At 30.5% G+C, this 15,214-nt stretch overlaps 1 protein-coding gene and 1 pseudogene across 1 annotated transcript; one reads left to right on the forward strand and one right to left on the reverse strand.

Moving 5' to 3' along the window:
- The window catches only part of LOC121230496 (GDSL esterase/lipase EXL3-like), a 27,505-nt pseudogene extending 23,852 nt beyond the window's left edge, over positions 1-3,653 (forward strand).
- A 5,316-nt stretch (positions 3,654-8,969) lies between these two features.
- On the reverse strand, positions 8,970-9,367 carry LOC121230619 (uncharacterized). The gene has a single exon (XM_041115631.1). It carries the CDS (start codon positions 9,342-9,344, stop codon positions 9,102-9,104), a length of 243 nt encoding a protein of 80 aa, XP_040971565.1. The 5' UTR covers positions 9,345-9,367; the 3' UTR covers positions 8,970-9,101.
- Between the last annotated feature and the right edge of the window lie 5,847 nt (positions 9,368-15,214).

A 15,214-nucleotide genomic window follows, 5' to 3' on the forward strand; every position in this document is an offset into this window, starting at 1 on the left:
CTAATATATATTTTTATAAATTTCAAGACTATTTTTTAGATCGAGTCAGACCAATATTGAAAAAACGAACCTAAAAATTTATTGAGGCCCGACCGGATAATGATGAAGTCTAATTATAATTACATTTTCCATAATTATGGAAGGATATTAAAAAAAATATCTTCCATAATTTTGCAGATGGTATTTTGTAATAAATGATACCACATTATTATGTACAACTACCATGACAGCATATAAGCAAGCTAAGAAATTGCCTCTATAAATTCAGAAGTGAGAATATGGAACCAACAAAATAGAAAAAACAAATGGGTTTTTTATCTCAATTTGAAACATGTTTTTGGACCATCAATCTTGTTCCTTTTTATGGTTCTAAATTGTCATGTAAATGAAGCAGCTTTGGTATTGCCTAAGAATGTAACTGTAACTGCAGTTTTGTGTTTGGTGATTCAATTGTTGATCCAGGCAACAACAACAATCTCCCAACTATAGCTAAAGGCAATTTCTTACCTTACGGTCGAGATTTAAGGACGGACCGACTGGACGGTTTCTCAAATGGCAAGGTTCCTTCTGATCTTATAGGTAAAAACAAGTATATTTGTGAGGGTTGATCAGTTTCTTTGAGAGAAGTCTTTGAAATGTCGTCGGTTGGGCGGCTGACTTGACCTCCAACGACCGAAGTTATTGTTCCCAAGGGAGGTTTGACAAAACCCTCTCCAGGGACAATACCTTCTATTGTTTGAGGAGTCCGATTGGGTAGTCTAACGAACGACACTTCGAAAACACCGACCAACCCTCGACAGTATCCAAATAATATCCTGATTTGCATATGTATGTGTTTAGTGTTGGTAAAAGTATCATAGAGGCCCTTGTACTAGGAGTCAATTCACATTTTGCCCCTTTATTTAAAAAAAAGGACAAAGTAGTCTCTGTATATTAGATTAAAGAGCAAATTGATCATTTCTGTTAAAAATTGCATCCATTTCTATTGTTTAAAACTGGCATGACTGACAGAATAACTAAATTGTTACAGGTGCTTACATACATGGACCAGTTTATAGCAGTAAAAATAGATGGAATTTTTAACAAAATAACCAATTTATTCTTTGATCTATCGTATAAGAACTAATTTACCTATCTTTTGAGTAGACGAGGCAAAATTCAATCAAACCCCTGCCTCCATGGTACTTTAACAGCTTAGTGTTTACAATTGTCAGGGACTAAAAAATAAATATTTCTATTTGCAGCTGAAGAATTTGGTGTTAAGGATTGGTACCTGCTTATCTTGATCCAAAAACACAGCTACAAGATCTCTTACTGGTGTTAGTTTTGCCTCTGGTGCTGCAGGATATGATCCTCTCACTGCAAAAACCGCGGTATATACATACACACGTACATGTGCATGTTCGTAGATGTATGCATATACGTATACGTATGGATCTCATTGTTATTTGATGTTTGCAGAATGTAATAGCGATGTCGGGTCAGTTAGAGCTGTTCAAGGAATGTATAAAGAAGATAAAAGGAGCAGTGGGTGAAGAGAGAGCTGCAACTATAATTCAAAAGCTATATATATAGTGTGTACTGGCAGTAATGATATTTCAAATACTTATTTTTCTACTCCCTTTAGGAGACCTCATTATGATATCAATGGTTATGCAGAGTTCAACGCCCGCTATGCTAATCAGTTCTTGCAGGTACATACATACATACATACATATGAAGTTTTAACCTTTGATTGTATGAGCCAGAGGCATTATTGTATGAGCTAGGGGCCAAAATTTTGAAGCTAAAACCATGGGGGGTTTATGTTGCAGGACTTATATGGATTAGGAGCAAGAAGAATAGGGTTGTTGGGGTTGCCACCAATAGGGTGTGTGCCATCTCAAAGAACCATAGGTGGAGGCAAAAACAGGGATTGTTACGAGGCTGAGAACCAATTGGCAATTGCCTACAATGCCAAGCTCTCTGGTGTGATAGATTCTCTTAAAGCTGTTGACACTTTGCCTGACACAAAAATTCATCTTTCTTGACATTTACTATCCTCTTCTTTCCCTCATCCAAAACCCTGCAAAATATGGTAAAATTTCTCTCTCATTCCTATCATTTAATAAAAGGTTTTTTCACTTTAGGTCTTGGCTTGAGTTTAAATTAGTTTCCAAACCTTAAAATATTCTAATTTAATCCTCAAAGTATGTTAATGGTGTTGTGTCCTAATTGTTAGTTTTAGTGTTGAATATTATCTCAATTATTAGATAAAACTAGGGAATGCAAAACTCGAACTGCTTAATGAATTCTGAACTGATCTGCTTCAAATGGAGAGGATCTTTTTTATTTTTAAATTGGATGCATGGCGAGGCGGGTGGATTTTTTTTAGATAGTGGGTATGGAGCGGTAATGATAATTGTTTGCTCCGAGCCGACCCACTCCATTATATGAAATTATCATTGTATACATAAGCTATTAAAAGGGTACAATCATAATAACTTAATATAGGAAAAAATTCATATAATTTATGTTCAGATATTTACTTGTCTTTAAAAAAATTAAAAATATTAAAAATAAGTTGCAAAAAATTAAATTAAAGTGGAGTGGGATGGGGTGAACAAGGTGGGGATGGATCTATTCAACATCAAAGGAGTAAATAGTAGTTTTCAAGATTATACATCTATAGAGGAGTGTACTAGGTGATAGAGTAGAGCGTGCTAATTGTGAAGCGGTGGTGGGTTTAGTATTATCCACCCCGCCCTGCTTCATTGCCATCCCTAGGTATAACATATTTAAAGCACGTAGATCAGTAACTTGGATCTAACTTATTAAAAAAAAGGATAAAGTAGCATTTAGTCGTTGATCAGTTTGATAATTATTTATAATTTGATCCCTAAACTTGGATTCGTATGATGATATGATACAATTATTTTTTTAAAAAAAAATTAATTTGTTTATATTTTTTTACTTTTTAGATTTCATATTTTTTTAAAAATTTTAAGTGATGACGTGGTACAATCTTATAGTGTCACATCATCACACTTTAACAGAATCTAAATTTATGGACTAAATGTTGTTTTATCCTAAAAAAGCCCCTTCTAAATATCATTAATCTTTTTTAACACACCAAACTCAAGTTGCCTCTGTGGTAAGTACACGGATTTACAATTTGATCCACATGTTTTAAATACCCATCACACATATCCAAACTAGCATTTAACACCTATCTGGATCAATAGCCTAACAGAAACACCTAATTGATAAAATATCAATACTTTAAAAGTGAAATAAAAATATTTAAAATATAAAATCCAAATGATAATCCGAACGATAAAAATAACCCGAGTTTTTTTTTTTTTGCTTGATATATAGTAATATGTTGTCCATTGAATTCAGGTTTTGAAGTAGCAACAAAAGGATGCTGTGCACTGGACTAATAGAAGCTAGTGTATTTTGCAACCCTACAAGCATCCCTCTTTCATGCCCAGATGCCTCAAAATATGTATTTTGGGATGGTTACCATCCATCTGAGAAGGCTTACAAGATACTTGTACCAATCATAATCAATACGCATATCAATGAATTTTTTTGATTTTACCATTTAAAAAATAAAACAAATCGAAATGTAATTTACAAGATATTGGAAAATTCAAGTTGATTGGCATTAAGTTCAGAGTTTAATCGAGTCAATCATATTGATGGTAAATTCAAGTTGATTGGCGTTAAATTCAAAGTTTAATCGAGTCAATGATATTGCTAGTAAGTTCAAGTAATTGGCGTTAAGTTTAGAGTTTAATTCCGATGAATTCCGATGAACATATCATTTTTCCACCAGTATTGATGCGTTTCGGTATCGATATATTTTAAATGTATCGCGTCAAATTTATTGACTTCTAAAAAATTTAATATATGTATATGAAACATACTGATATAATTGGTGCAAACCGAAATGAAAAATATAAATTAAGATTTTAATTTATTATCGAAACGAGAAGTATTGATTGATACAATCGATACTAATACGAAATTGACCGATAAGTTTGAGGACCAAATGGGACAATGATGGTATAAGATATTTTCATAAAAAAAAAAAGTGTAAACAACATTATCCTATTTTGATTGTGTATTTATTATTTCATTAAATTCGACACTGAAATATAACGACTTTCATTAGAATTTACAAGTAGAGCTACAATGTCTATGCATTATCCTTCTGTCCATCACCTCAAGTCGTACCATTAGGTTTAATTCCTTAGGGAGGGGCCCAACATTTTGGAGTATTCAATTTCTTTGACTTTCCATAACTTGTATGTTAGGTTAAGGTGTAACAGCCCGATAGTTACGGGTGTCGGAAAGTATATTTTCGAGACTCCGTTTTCGTAAAACAGATTCGTAAATATTTTTACGTTAGTTGTGTAGTTAAATAAGTCTGGTTAGGTGAATTTGCATGGATTAAGTAATTAGATATAAGGACTAATTGCATAAAAGATGAAAGTTGAATTATAGATTAAAGAAAAAAGTAAAGGGACTAAATAAGCAATTAAACCTTATTTCAACAAGTGGATGGTAATAGTGATTACATGTGTAAAAATAATATACATATGTATATATTAAAAAATATGTATTACTTAATATTTAAGTAAATATATAATATAATAATAAAATAAATATAATATAATAAATAAGTAAATGAAATAAATAAAGAAAGGAAAAAGAATAGAAAGAAAAAAGCAAAAAACGAAACAGGATAAAAGAAAGGAAAGAAAGGAGAAACGAGGGTTTCAAGGTTTCAAGTTCAATTGTTTAGTCAATTTAGTCTTTTTTTTGTAATTTTTATGTTTCAGAATCTCGATATTAAATACTACCCGATCTATGTTGAAATTTTAGAAATTATTGAGTTTTCAAATGTTGACTATGTTGAATAATTTGAGTATTAGGGATTAAATTGATAGATTTTTAAGTTAGAAATGAAAAAGAATTTAATTGTAGAATAAATTGTAAATTTTTGAGTAATAGGACTAAATTGTGAAAATTTGAAATTTAGGAATTTATGTGAAAATAGGGAGTTAAATTTAGTCTAAAGTGGAATTTGCATGAAAATAAAGAATTAATTGTGAAGAATAAAAGTTAGTCTCGGTTTAGAGACTAACTTAGAATTTAGACAAATGTTGAGTAAAAAGTTGAAATATTCAATATGAAATTTAAATTGTATTGTATTGATAAATATTAATTGTTTTAATTTTGTAGCTAATGTCGTACCGAAACTCTCAACTAAAAAGGGAAAAGATAAAGTCGACGAGGAATAGCTCGAAATTTTTGGTTTATATTTCTATAATCCGAAGCTAGTTATTAATTGTTATAATTTTTATTTAATGTATATAATAATGTTGAGGTGAGAATATTTGTGTTTTGCAATTGAAATAGATTGATTTGGTATATGATGAAATTATTGAATTTATATTGATTGAATTGGATTGGAATATATATTATGAATATATATGTGTAAATGCAATATTGTGCAAATATGATATTGGATATTATTATTGGAAAGTGAAATTAAACCCTATTAACTGTATCAGACTGAGTCGGATATAGATGGCATGCCATAGATTAGAAGAGTTCAGGGATTTCTTTGACTTCGAGTCGAGATACTGGGTGTCAATCTATTACTTCGGGTTAATTCGATGAGGCACTGGGTGCCAATTTACTTCAGTTTAGCCGATGAAACACTGGGTGTCAAATTATTACTTCGAATTATCCGATGAGGTACTCGGTACCAAACTGGTGTGTTTTGTTGGATTCGTGTATCCGTCATAGTCCGAGTCGTGTTAATAGAGGTGATTAAATGAAATGATACTATAATTGGTATTGGAAAACATTGAATGTGAAAAGCTATTTGAATAGTAAGTATGAGAATTGAATATGTTATAAATGATGTATTGATTAATTGATTAATTGAAAGATTAATGTTGTTGTGTGATTAAATGTATATATTAAATTATCTTGCCTTTAATATTTGGATTATAGAAATACCACTGAGTTTATACTCAGCGTACGATTTTGTTTTCCGTGCGCAGGTTAGGTACTTAAATTGATCGCTGATTCAACATCCATCAACGATCCCGAACTCAAAACGTGGTGATGTTTTTCTTTTTTGTGTCGGCATATACCTAGGACGTCTAAATGTTAACTCTTTTGTGAGTTGGTTGTAAATAAGATTATAAGTTAATATTGGTTCATTATATACATAAGAGTATATGTTATGTTAAGGCTATTATATGACATGTTTTAAATTAGTGCATAAATGAACATGATATAGGCAAATTAGAATGAATTTGGTATCTTTACAAATTGGATTTATATGATGTCTTATTCATGTGTTTCGATATAATTGTGGTACCTATAAGGGTACATTGGTTAGATACCTAGGTTTACTGTTCTGACATGTTTTGAATGTGTTTGATCTGAAAAGTCCGGCAATGTTCCGTAACCCTGTTTCGATGACAGATAAGGGTTAGGGGTGTTACATAAGTGATAAGATATAATTTGGCCCCTGAATTTGTTCGTTGTACTTAATTGGTCCCTGAATTTGTATTTCGTCAATCAGGTTGGTACCTCCACACTAACATCATTAGTTTCTGCTGACATGACACATGATGTTTTGAGAGGTTGCCACATAACACAATTAGATTCGCTAGTAGTGCCACATCACCAGAAACTAATGTTAGTGTCGGGGTACCAATCTGGTGAACGAATACAAATTCAGGGAACAACTAGGTTAAAAAAAATTAGAGAGGAGATGACAAATTATATATTACAAATTAAGAGAGGAGATGACAATAACAAAATCTGAACTATGATATTTCGAGTGCCGACAAAGAACTTAACCATTACTCCCTTGTGTTACAGATAAAGAGTTGAATTTATTAATAATCTATTAATAATCTGAAGAGCTTTTGTCCGTGAACGATAAGTAGTATTCTCATTACTAGCAATGTTTATGAAACAACTAAAGTTTATATTTTTTAACTTCAAATTAATTCGACTTGACTCAACCTATTTTACTATTTTAAAATAAAAATATTGTTATCCTTTTAAAATTTAACTTCAACTTGACCCGATTCGATTAATGAAGAGTTTCTATTTATCGCCCGTGACAATACTAAAAACATGAGTCAATAATAGATGAGGGTTAATTGGAAGATGGGAGGGTTGGTCCAAAAATAAAAGTCTTCCACCGCCGTCCTATTAATTCTCTACTACATTACATATCTCATCAAATCACCTTTTCAAGCTTGGTGGACCATACAACTGCAAATGGGGTGAGTTGGATTGGTTTTCTTGGATTATGTTAATTTTAGTGGGAGTCCATTTAAATCAAATTTTAAAATTTTCAGTTAATACGCTATTATCCTTATCTAAAGGTTGAGGAGCGATTCTGAATGATTCTGTATATTGTATAAAAAAAAGAACAGATATGATAAAGAACTTATAATAAAATTAATGTTCAAAAAAATTTAATATTATGTCAATCAAGTCCTTCCATCAACCTAATCGACAATTTCAATGTTAAATGGTAACCCTAAAGTATATTTAATACAAATTGACAAAATTTTAAACTATCATTAAATTCTATGATAGATATATACATGCACATATTATAAATATTTTCCATATATCATATCAAAACTAGTCTTCTAGCACACCTGAGTCACGATTAAATAACAAATTCTGATACTAAATTGATAATACAAATAAAAAGAAATTAATAAGAGCATGTTTGGTTGGATGTATTGGCTATGCCAATACACCCCTAATCGGTGGGCCCCACATAAACTCATGTTTGGTTCAGTGTATTGCCTTAATACACTCCTATTACGTTACGGATGTAATCCATATTTTCTCTGCTTTAACACCGATTCCCAATCCCTTCCAAAAGCAAGGATCAGCTAATCGGTGTCTGTTTTACCTTTCCCAGCCGAAATCGATCTCCACCCCCACTCTCTCCTTCTCCCTCCCAACATCAACAGAAGTTGCCAGTGAACCAAACCTCCACCCGCTCAGATCTTTCGCCGACTTTCATCTTGGCATCTTGGCATCTTTCGCCAACATCAACAGAAGCGGCAAGTGTTTCTTCTCTTTTTTTACTTAATTTGGATTTTTAATTTTCTTTCTCATGATTGTTTTGTCGACAAAAAACAGAATTGTGTTCTTCAACTATGGTGGGTTTTGTCTGTTGAAATTAGGGTTTTTATGGGATAAATTTTGAATTCTCCTGCATTTTGATTCTATCTTGTATCCTTCACAGTTGTCTGTTGAAATAACTTCTATTTGCTCTTTGCTCTTTGGTGTTTCATGTCTGCTGCCTGATTAAGTTACATTCTACTGCCTGATTAAGTTACATACTAGCTTCTATTTGTTGTTTGGTGTTTCATGTCTGCTGCCTGATTAAGTTACATCTAATTACATGTACATGTAATTTAAAACGTGGAAGAGAAAACCAAAATCGTTCTCTTGAAATGCTGTGTTTATATTTTATTACAAGAAACAATAACCATTTATGTGAGTTTGCCAATTCTGCGAAGTGAATGGCAACCACTGAATTGAAAACACTTTGGGTTAAAATGTCCCTATACTTCTCCAATTCTTAAACTTGATTTTGAAATAAAAAATTAAACATGATTTTTATAATAAAACTTATTCTTCACAGAATTAAATTCCTACTATAAAATTTTTAAAAAATACAACCACTATAAATTAAATTTCCTACTTTGAAATTTTCAAAAAATACAATCACTATAGACATATTTTAACCAACACTATGTAATCCTGAAGTGTTAACCCCCCCACGCCATGATAAACACCAAATCATTCTTTTCAACGCAGATTAATTAATTTGAATCATTGGTACATCAACAAAACACACCATACCACTGCAGAGCACTGGTGTATACATTTATTTAAAAAAGAAAGTAAGAAAAACAACATCTTTGTGTTATTACATGTAGGAGCATACGTGTGTATATATATATTACATCTTACTATATAAGACATGTAAAAGGAGATAGCAGTAGGTTGGTAGGTAGGGAAGGGTAGCTAAATGAAGCAAGGTAGGCCTAGGCTGTGCCAATAATGCCCAAGTCTTGGTTGTCATCGTTGTTGGGAGAGGGAGAGCCAAAGATAGGGCCACCTTTGCCAGTAGGATCTTTCACCTTGTCCTCCAGCCTATCAACCTGAATGCCACCCTCATCCTCCTTGGACCTCAGCTCCGTTTTGCTCTTATTCTCTCCTCCTTGTATTGATTCATATATCGTTGCCGTCTTCGACTCCTTGGGCAATGCTCCTTGTGCCCCTGACATTGTTTATTTACCTTTTACTTTCTCTGATCAATTTTTAGGAGTCTTACATTGTTAAATTCTAGGAGTTTTATTTTTCAGGAAACTTGACATGAATACATCACTTTTATATTTGGGGGAAGGCTAGACACACAGACTCCAATTGAGGAGACTGTGAGGGCAATGAATTATGTAATTGATAAGGGTATGCATTTTCTTTTGGTATTGCAGTGAGTGGTCTGCACAACAGATTGCGGAAGCATGGGGAGTAGCTGAGAGGTTGGAGTCCGCTTGCTTCTGGAGTGCTTACTGGAAAATACAACAAAGGAAATAGACCACCTGACAGTCGGTTTGCTTTGGAAAATTTCAAAGTAAGAATCACTTCACATTTGATTTGTTACTTTTGATTTTGTATGCTTTATTGATCTTTTTATCTCAATTTGAACATAACTGCTTGTTGAATTATAGGTTCCTTTTTCCTCGTAAGGATATATTCTTTTCAATGAGATTGATTTTAGGCTATGTTTCACTATGTTTTGTGCTTCTTACGAATCTAACATATTATTTATGCATATGTGCTTGTAATAAATATAATTTCTTGCACGTTTACAGTTGATAAATCTCTGGTGTCTGTATCAAAAAACAAAACAAAAAGATCAAAAACTCAACTGTATAGTGGACTAATCTGATAAATCTCTGGTCTCTGTTGTAGCATATGTTAATTATTTCTATGAGACTAATCTTTTCTTTTTCTTTTATCATAAAATAAATAAAATATGTTGCAGTTAATAAGAATAAATTAATGTAATTAAATTATTTCATTAATAAAATTTAATAACTGGTCCACCTCAAATTTTATTGATTACTCAACAGGATGTAATTGAGTTAGGTTTAATATATATATTTTTTATATTTTTATTGCATATTATAAATTATTAAAAATAAATTAACCGGCTGGTTCGATTATGAATTTCATTAATTGAGTAAAAACTGGTTTAACTTATTTTAATTGATTTAACTGAAATCGATAAAATTAAATGTGTTGATTAAGTTGATTCAATCGGTTTACACGAACTTTGTCTATTTTTATCCAAATTTATATAAAATTAAATGTGTCGATTAACTAAAAAATGATAAAACTAAAAAAATACAAACGTTGACACCTTATGTCAATTAAAATGCATATCATTAATTACAATTATTTTATATGACAAGTCACACATTATAAATAAGATGAATATGAAAGAAAATTTCTTTTTCCTTTACAGAAAAATACTGACCACATTGTATGACTGATACAATCAACTAAATTCGTAAAGTAATATTTTAAAGGTTTGGATGAGACTGAAATTGCAAAATAAACTAATAAATTATTTTTAAATAAAAATATAAAATATAAATAAATATGTATGATTGATACAATCAACTAATTTCGTAAAGTACTATTAAGCGAAAGCACCTCTAATCCAATAAAATTTCAAATACTTTCTTTGATAGCAATGGCACTAATAATAGTTCAGTTTGTTTTCAAGTGTCGAGGTTTTATTGATTGTGTGTTCTAATTTTAATATGGTGCAGTAATGGCCCGTCTGCCTTTAATTGCACTACGTGAGAGGCGTAGAAGAATTGGTATTGCATTGACACTATGGTTGGAAATCTGTAGAATTGCGATTTGGTTCTTATTTAGAATGGGTGCCAGCCTTAGCCTACAGACTTATAGACCAAGGATTAGGTCTTATACCTTAGATTTTTATGCAAAACGGGATTATGTGAAAAGGCTTGTATATGCTAGTGATGAGACTTGTATTGAACAAGGTAGGATGAATAGAACTGCCTTTTTTAAACTATGTGAGATGTTAGAATCGATAGGGGGATTGAAGTCGTCAAGAAACATGCTTGTTGATGAGCAAGTAGCAATGTTTTTACATATCATATCCCATCACCTGAAAAATCGAGTAATCAAGCATCACTTTAGAAGGTCCGGGGAAACTGTAAGCAGAGCTTTTCATAGTGTTTTAAATGCTATCATACGCTTACAAGATGTCTTATTTAAAAAGCCGGAGCCAATTACAGCCGATTCTTTTGACACAAGGTGGAAATGGTTTAAGGTATTAGACTGAGTTTTATATATAGCTTGTACGACATTTAGTTGACTAAAAATGACATGATTATTCTAACTCAAGGTTTTATATCATGTGATATAGAATTGCTTAGGTGCTCTTGATGGAACCCACATCAAGATTAGGGTGCCAACAGTTGATAAACCTAGATATCGAACCCGAAAAGGTGACATAGCAACAAATATGCTAGGTGTTTGTACACCTGAGATGCAATTTGTTTATGTTCTTCCTGGTTGGGAAGGTTCAGTTGCCGATGGACGGGTGCTTCGAGATGCCATTAGTAGAAGATATGGACTAAAAGTTCCTCGTGGTACAGTGTATAGTTAGAGGAATTTGAATTATTCATTGAGATCAAACTTTGTTTGCTGAATTAATCATTTTTTAAAAAAATTATTTTATAGGTTGTTATTATCTAGTTGATGCTGGATACACAAATTGTGAGGGATTTCTTGCACCATTTAGAGGACAGCGATATCATTTGAACGAGTGGCGTCAGGGTTATCAGCCAAGTTCTCCGCAAGAGTTTTTTAATATGAAACATGCCTCAGCACGTAATGTCATTGAAAGATGCTTTGGCTTATTAAAACTTAGATGGGGAATACTTAGAAGTCCATCGTTTTATCCTGTAAGGGTGCACAATAGAATTATTATTGCATGTTGTTTGCTCCATAATTTTATTCGAACCCATATGAGTATTGATCCCATTGAAGCGGAGGTGGGAGAAGGATTACCTACTAATGTGGTGGATGACGATGAACCGAATATCACAAATATTCATCCATCGGATGCTTGGGCAACTTGGAGGATGGAACTAGCCAACCAAATGTTTGATGAATGGCAAACATCTAGAAATTAGTTAGGTTTAGGGACAAATTGAGTTTGAATTGATAAGTTGATGTTATTTTATGTATCTAGTTTATGAAACTTTGGTGGTCTTTGATTAAAATTCTGTATTGTACTAAACTTTGTTGAATTATAATTTAATTATCTTTTCATTCAGCATGTGTTATAAATTTAAATTTAGTATTGAACTACCGATATAATATTATAAATTGTTCACCTTTTGATTCATGATATTCAAAATAGTAAATAATGTTAATTTGTTTTTTTTTCTTAAGAACAATATGTCAGGTGTTCCACCAACGGGTGCTTCTTCTCAAGCTTCTCGAGGAAGCAAGAGAAAATGGGTTCCAGAAGAGGATGCAGCCTTGGTTTCTTGCATGGTGGATTTGCACAATGTAGGAACATTTAATGCTGATACCGGATTCAAAGCCGGTTATTTGAACGAGCTAGAGAAAATGCTAGAAAAGGCTTTACCAGGAGCAATGTTGAAGGCGAGACCAAATATTGAATCTCGGATTAGGTGCTTAAAAAGGGAATGGTCAGTCGTCTACGACATGCTTAATGGTCAAAACAACAGCGGTTTTGGTTGGGACGAGCATAGGCAGCTCGTTGTTGCTGAAGATGCAGTTTGGGAATCCTATGTTAAGGTAAAATGTATTTCAAGTATTTATTTGCTTTTTTACAAAACTTATAACTAATATGATTTCCTCGTTTTTTTCAGAGTCACAAAGAAGCCTCTCAGTTCAGACATCGTTCTTTCCCTTACTACAACCAGCTTACTGCCATATACGCAAGAGATCGGGCGACTGGGAAAGACGCTCAAACAGCTGCTGATGTTCTTGAAGAAATACATGCTGAGGATGATCGTACTACAGATATGAATGAAGAGAGAAACACATTCTATGACTGCGAAGCTGACGTCTCTTTAGACGACATGGATGTTTCCGGTATGGATCCGCGAGGAGATAGAGATCAAGGGGGTTCCTCATCTTCAAACAAGAGAAAAAAGAAATATGATGCTCGTGATAATGTGTATGCTTCATTTGAGGAGGCTGCCACCTTGTTAGGGGAAAAAATCCAGGCCGTTGGCGATAGAATCAGTATGAGTATTGCCTCCGAGGTGGTAGTTCAGCAGAAGTCTGAAGAAAAGATGGAAGAGAAAGCTTCAAATTTATATTCAGCCTTATGGTCAATTGAAGGTTTAACCGACGATCAGCGGTATGATGCTTTGAGTAAAATTCCCGATCATCCAACTCAAATGATCGTTTTCTTCAGTTTACCTTCTGTTGCCCGATTGGAATGGGTCAGAAGATTTCTTTCTCACCATTAAATATCAATGTTCAAACTTTTTGATGTTGTAAAACTTTTGAACATATTGATTATGATGTACAATTTCATTTTCATCTAACTTTTTCTTAGTATAAGTTAATTATGTTTATGCAGAATATAATTTTCAAGTTATATATTTAATAATAATTATGTTAATTTATATTTTACAGTATCATATATTATGATTTGAGTAAATTAATATAAGAATATTAATTATTAAGAATTTTTTAAAATTATATAGTTTAATTAAAATATATTTAATAATAATTATGTTAATTTATATTTTACAGTATCATATATTATGATTTGAGTAAATTAATATAAGAACATTAATTATTAAGAATTTTTTTAAATTATATAGTTTAATTAAAATATATTTAATAATAATTATGTTAATTTATATTTTACAGTATCATATATTATGATTTGAGTAAATTAATATAAGAACATTAATTATTAAGAATTTTTTTAAATTATATAGTTTAATTAAAATATATTTAATAATAATTATGTTAATTTATATTTTACAGTATCATATATTATGATTTGAGTAAATTAATATAAGAATATTAATTATTAAGAATTTTTTTAAATTATATAGTTTAATTAAAATATATTTAATAATAATTATGTTAATTTATATTTTACAGTATCATATATTATGATTTGAGTAAATTAATATAAGAATATTAATTATTAAGAATTTTTTTAAATTATATAGTTTAATTAAAATATATTTAATAATAATTATGTTAATTTATATTTTACAGTATCATATATTATGATTTGAGTAAATTAATATAAGAATATTAATTATTAAGAATTTTTTTAAATTATATAGTTTAATTAAAATATATTTAATAATAATTATGTTAATTTATATTTTACAGTATCATATATTATGATTTGAGTAAATTAATATAAGAATATTAATTATTAAGAATTTTATTAAATTATATAGTTTAATTAAAATATATTTAATAATAATTATGTTAATTTATATTTTACAGTATCATATATTATGATTTGAGTAAATTAATATAAGAATATTAATTATTAAGAATTTTATTAAATTATATATTTTAATTAAAATATATTTAATAATAATTATGTTAATTTATATTTTACAGTATCATATATTATGATTTGAGTAAATTAATATAAGAATATTAATTATTAAGAATTTCATTAAATTATATATTTTAATTAAAATATATTTAATAATAATTATGTTAATTTATATTTTACAGTATCATATATTATGATTTCAGTAAATTAATATAAGAATATTAATTATTAAGAATTTTATTAAATTATATATTTTAATTAAAATATATTTAATAATAATTATGTTTAAATATGATTAAATTATTTATTATTGATAATAAAAATCTTATTATAATTTAAATAACAATAACAATAATCATTTACCAAAACAAATTTATGCTAGGGGTATTCTAGTCATTTTAGTTTTTTCTATTATGCTATTACACCTCTATTCCATTCAACCAAACACAAGATTACTATTACGCTTCTATTCCATTACATTCAACCAAACAGTGGATTAGCTATTACACCTCTAATCCAATACACCTCTAATTC

The sequence above is a fragment of the Gossypium hirsutum genome, chromosome A06, assembly GCF_007990345.1.
Source record: "Gossypium hirsutum isolate 1008001.06 chromosome A06, Gossypium_hirsutum_v2.1, whole genome shotgun sequence".
NCBI lineage: Eukaryota > Viridiplantae > Streptophyta > Magnoliopsida > Malvales > Malvaceae > Gossypium > Gossypium hirsutum.

Excerpts from the sequence above, each read along its gene's own strand:
- LOC121230619 (XM_041115631.1), bottom strand. The coding sequence starts at position 9,344 with ATGTCAGGGGCACAAGGAGCATTGCCCAAGGAGTCGAAGACGGCAACG.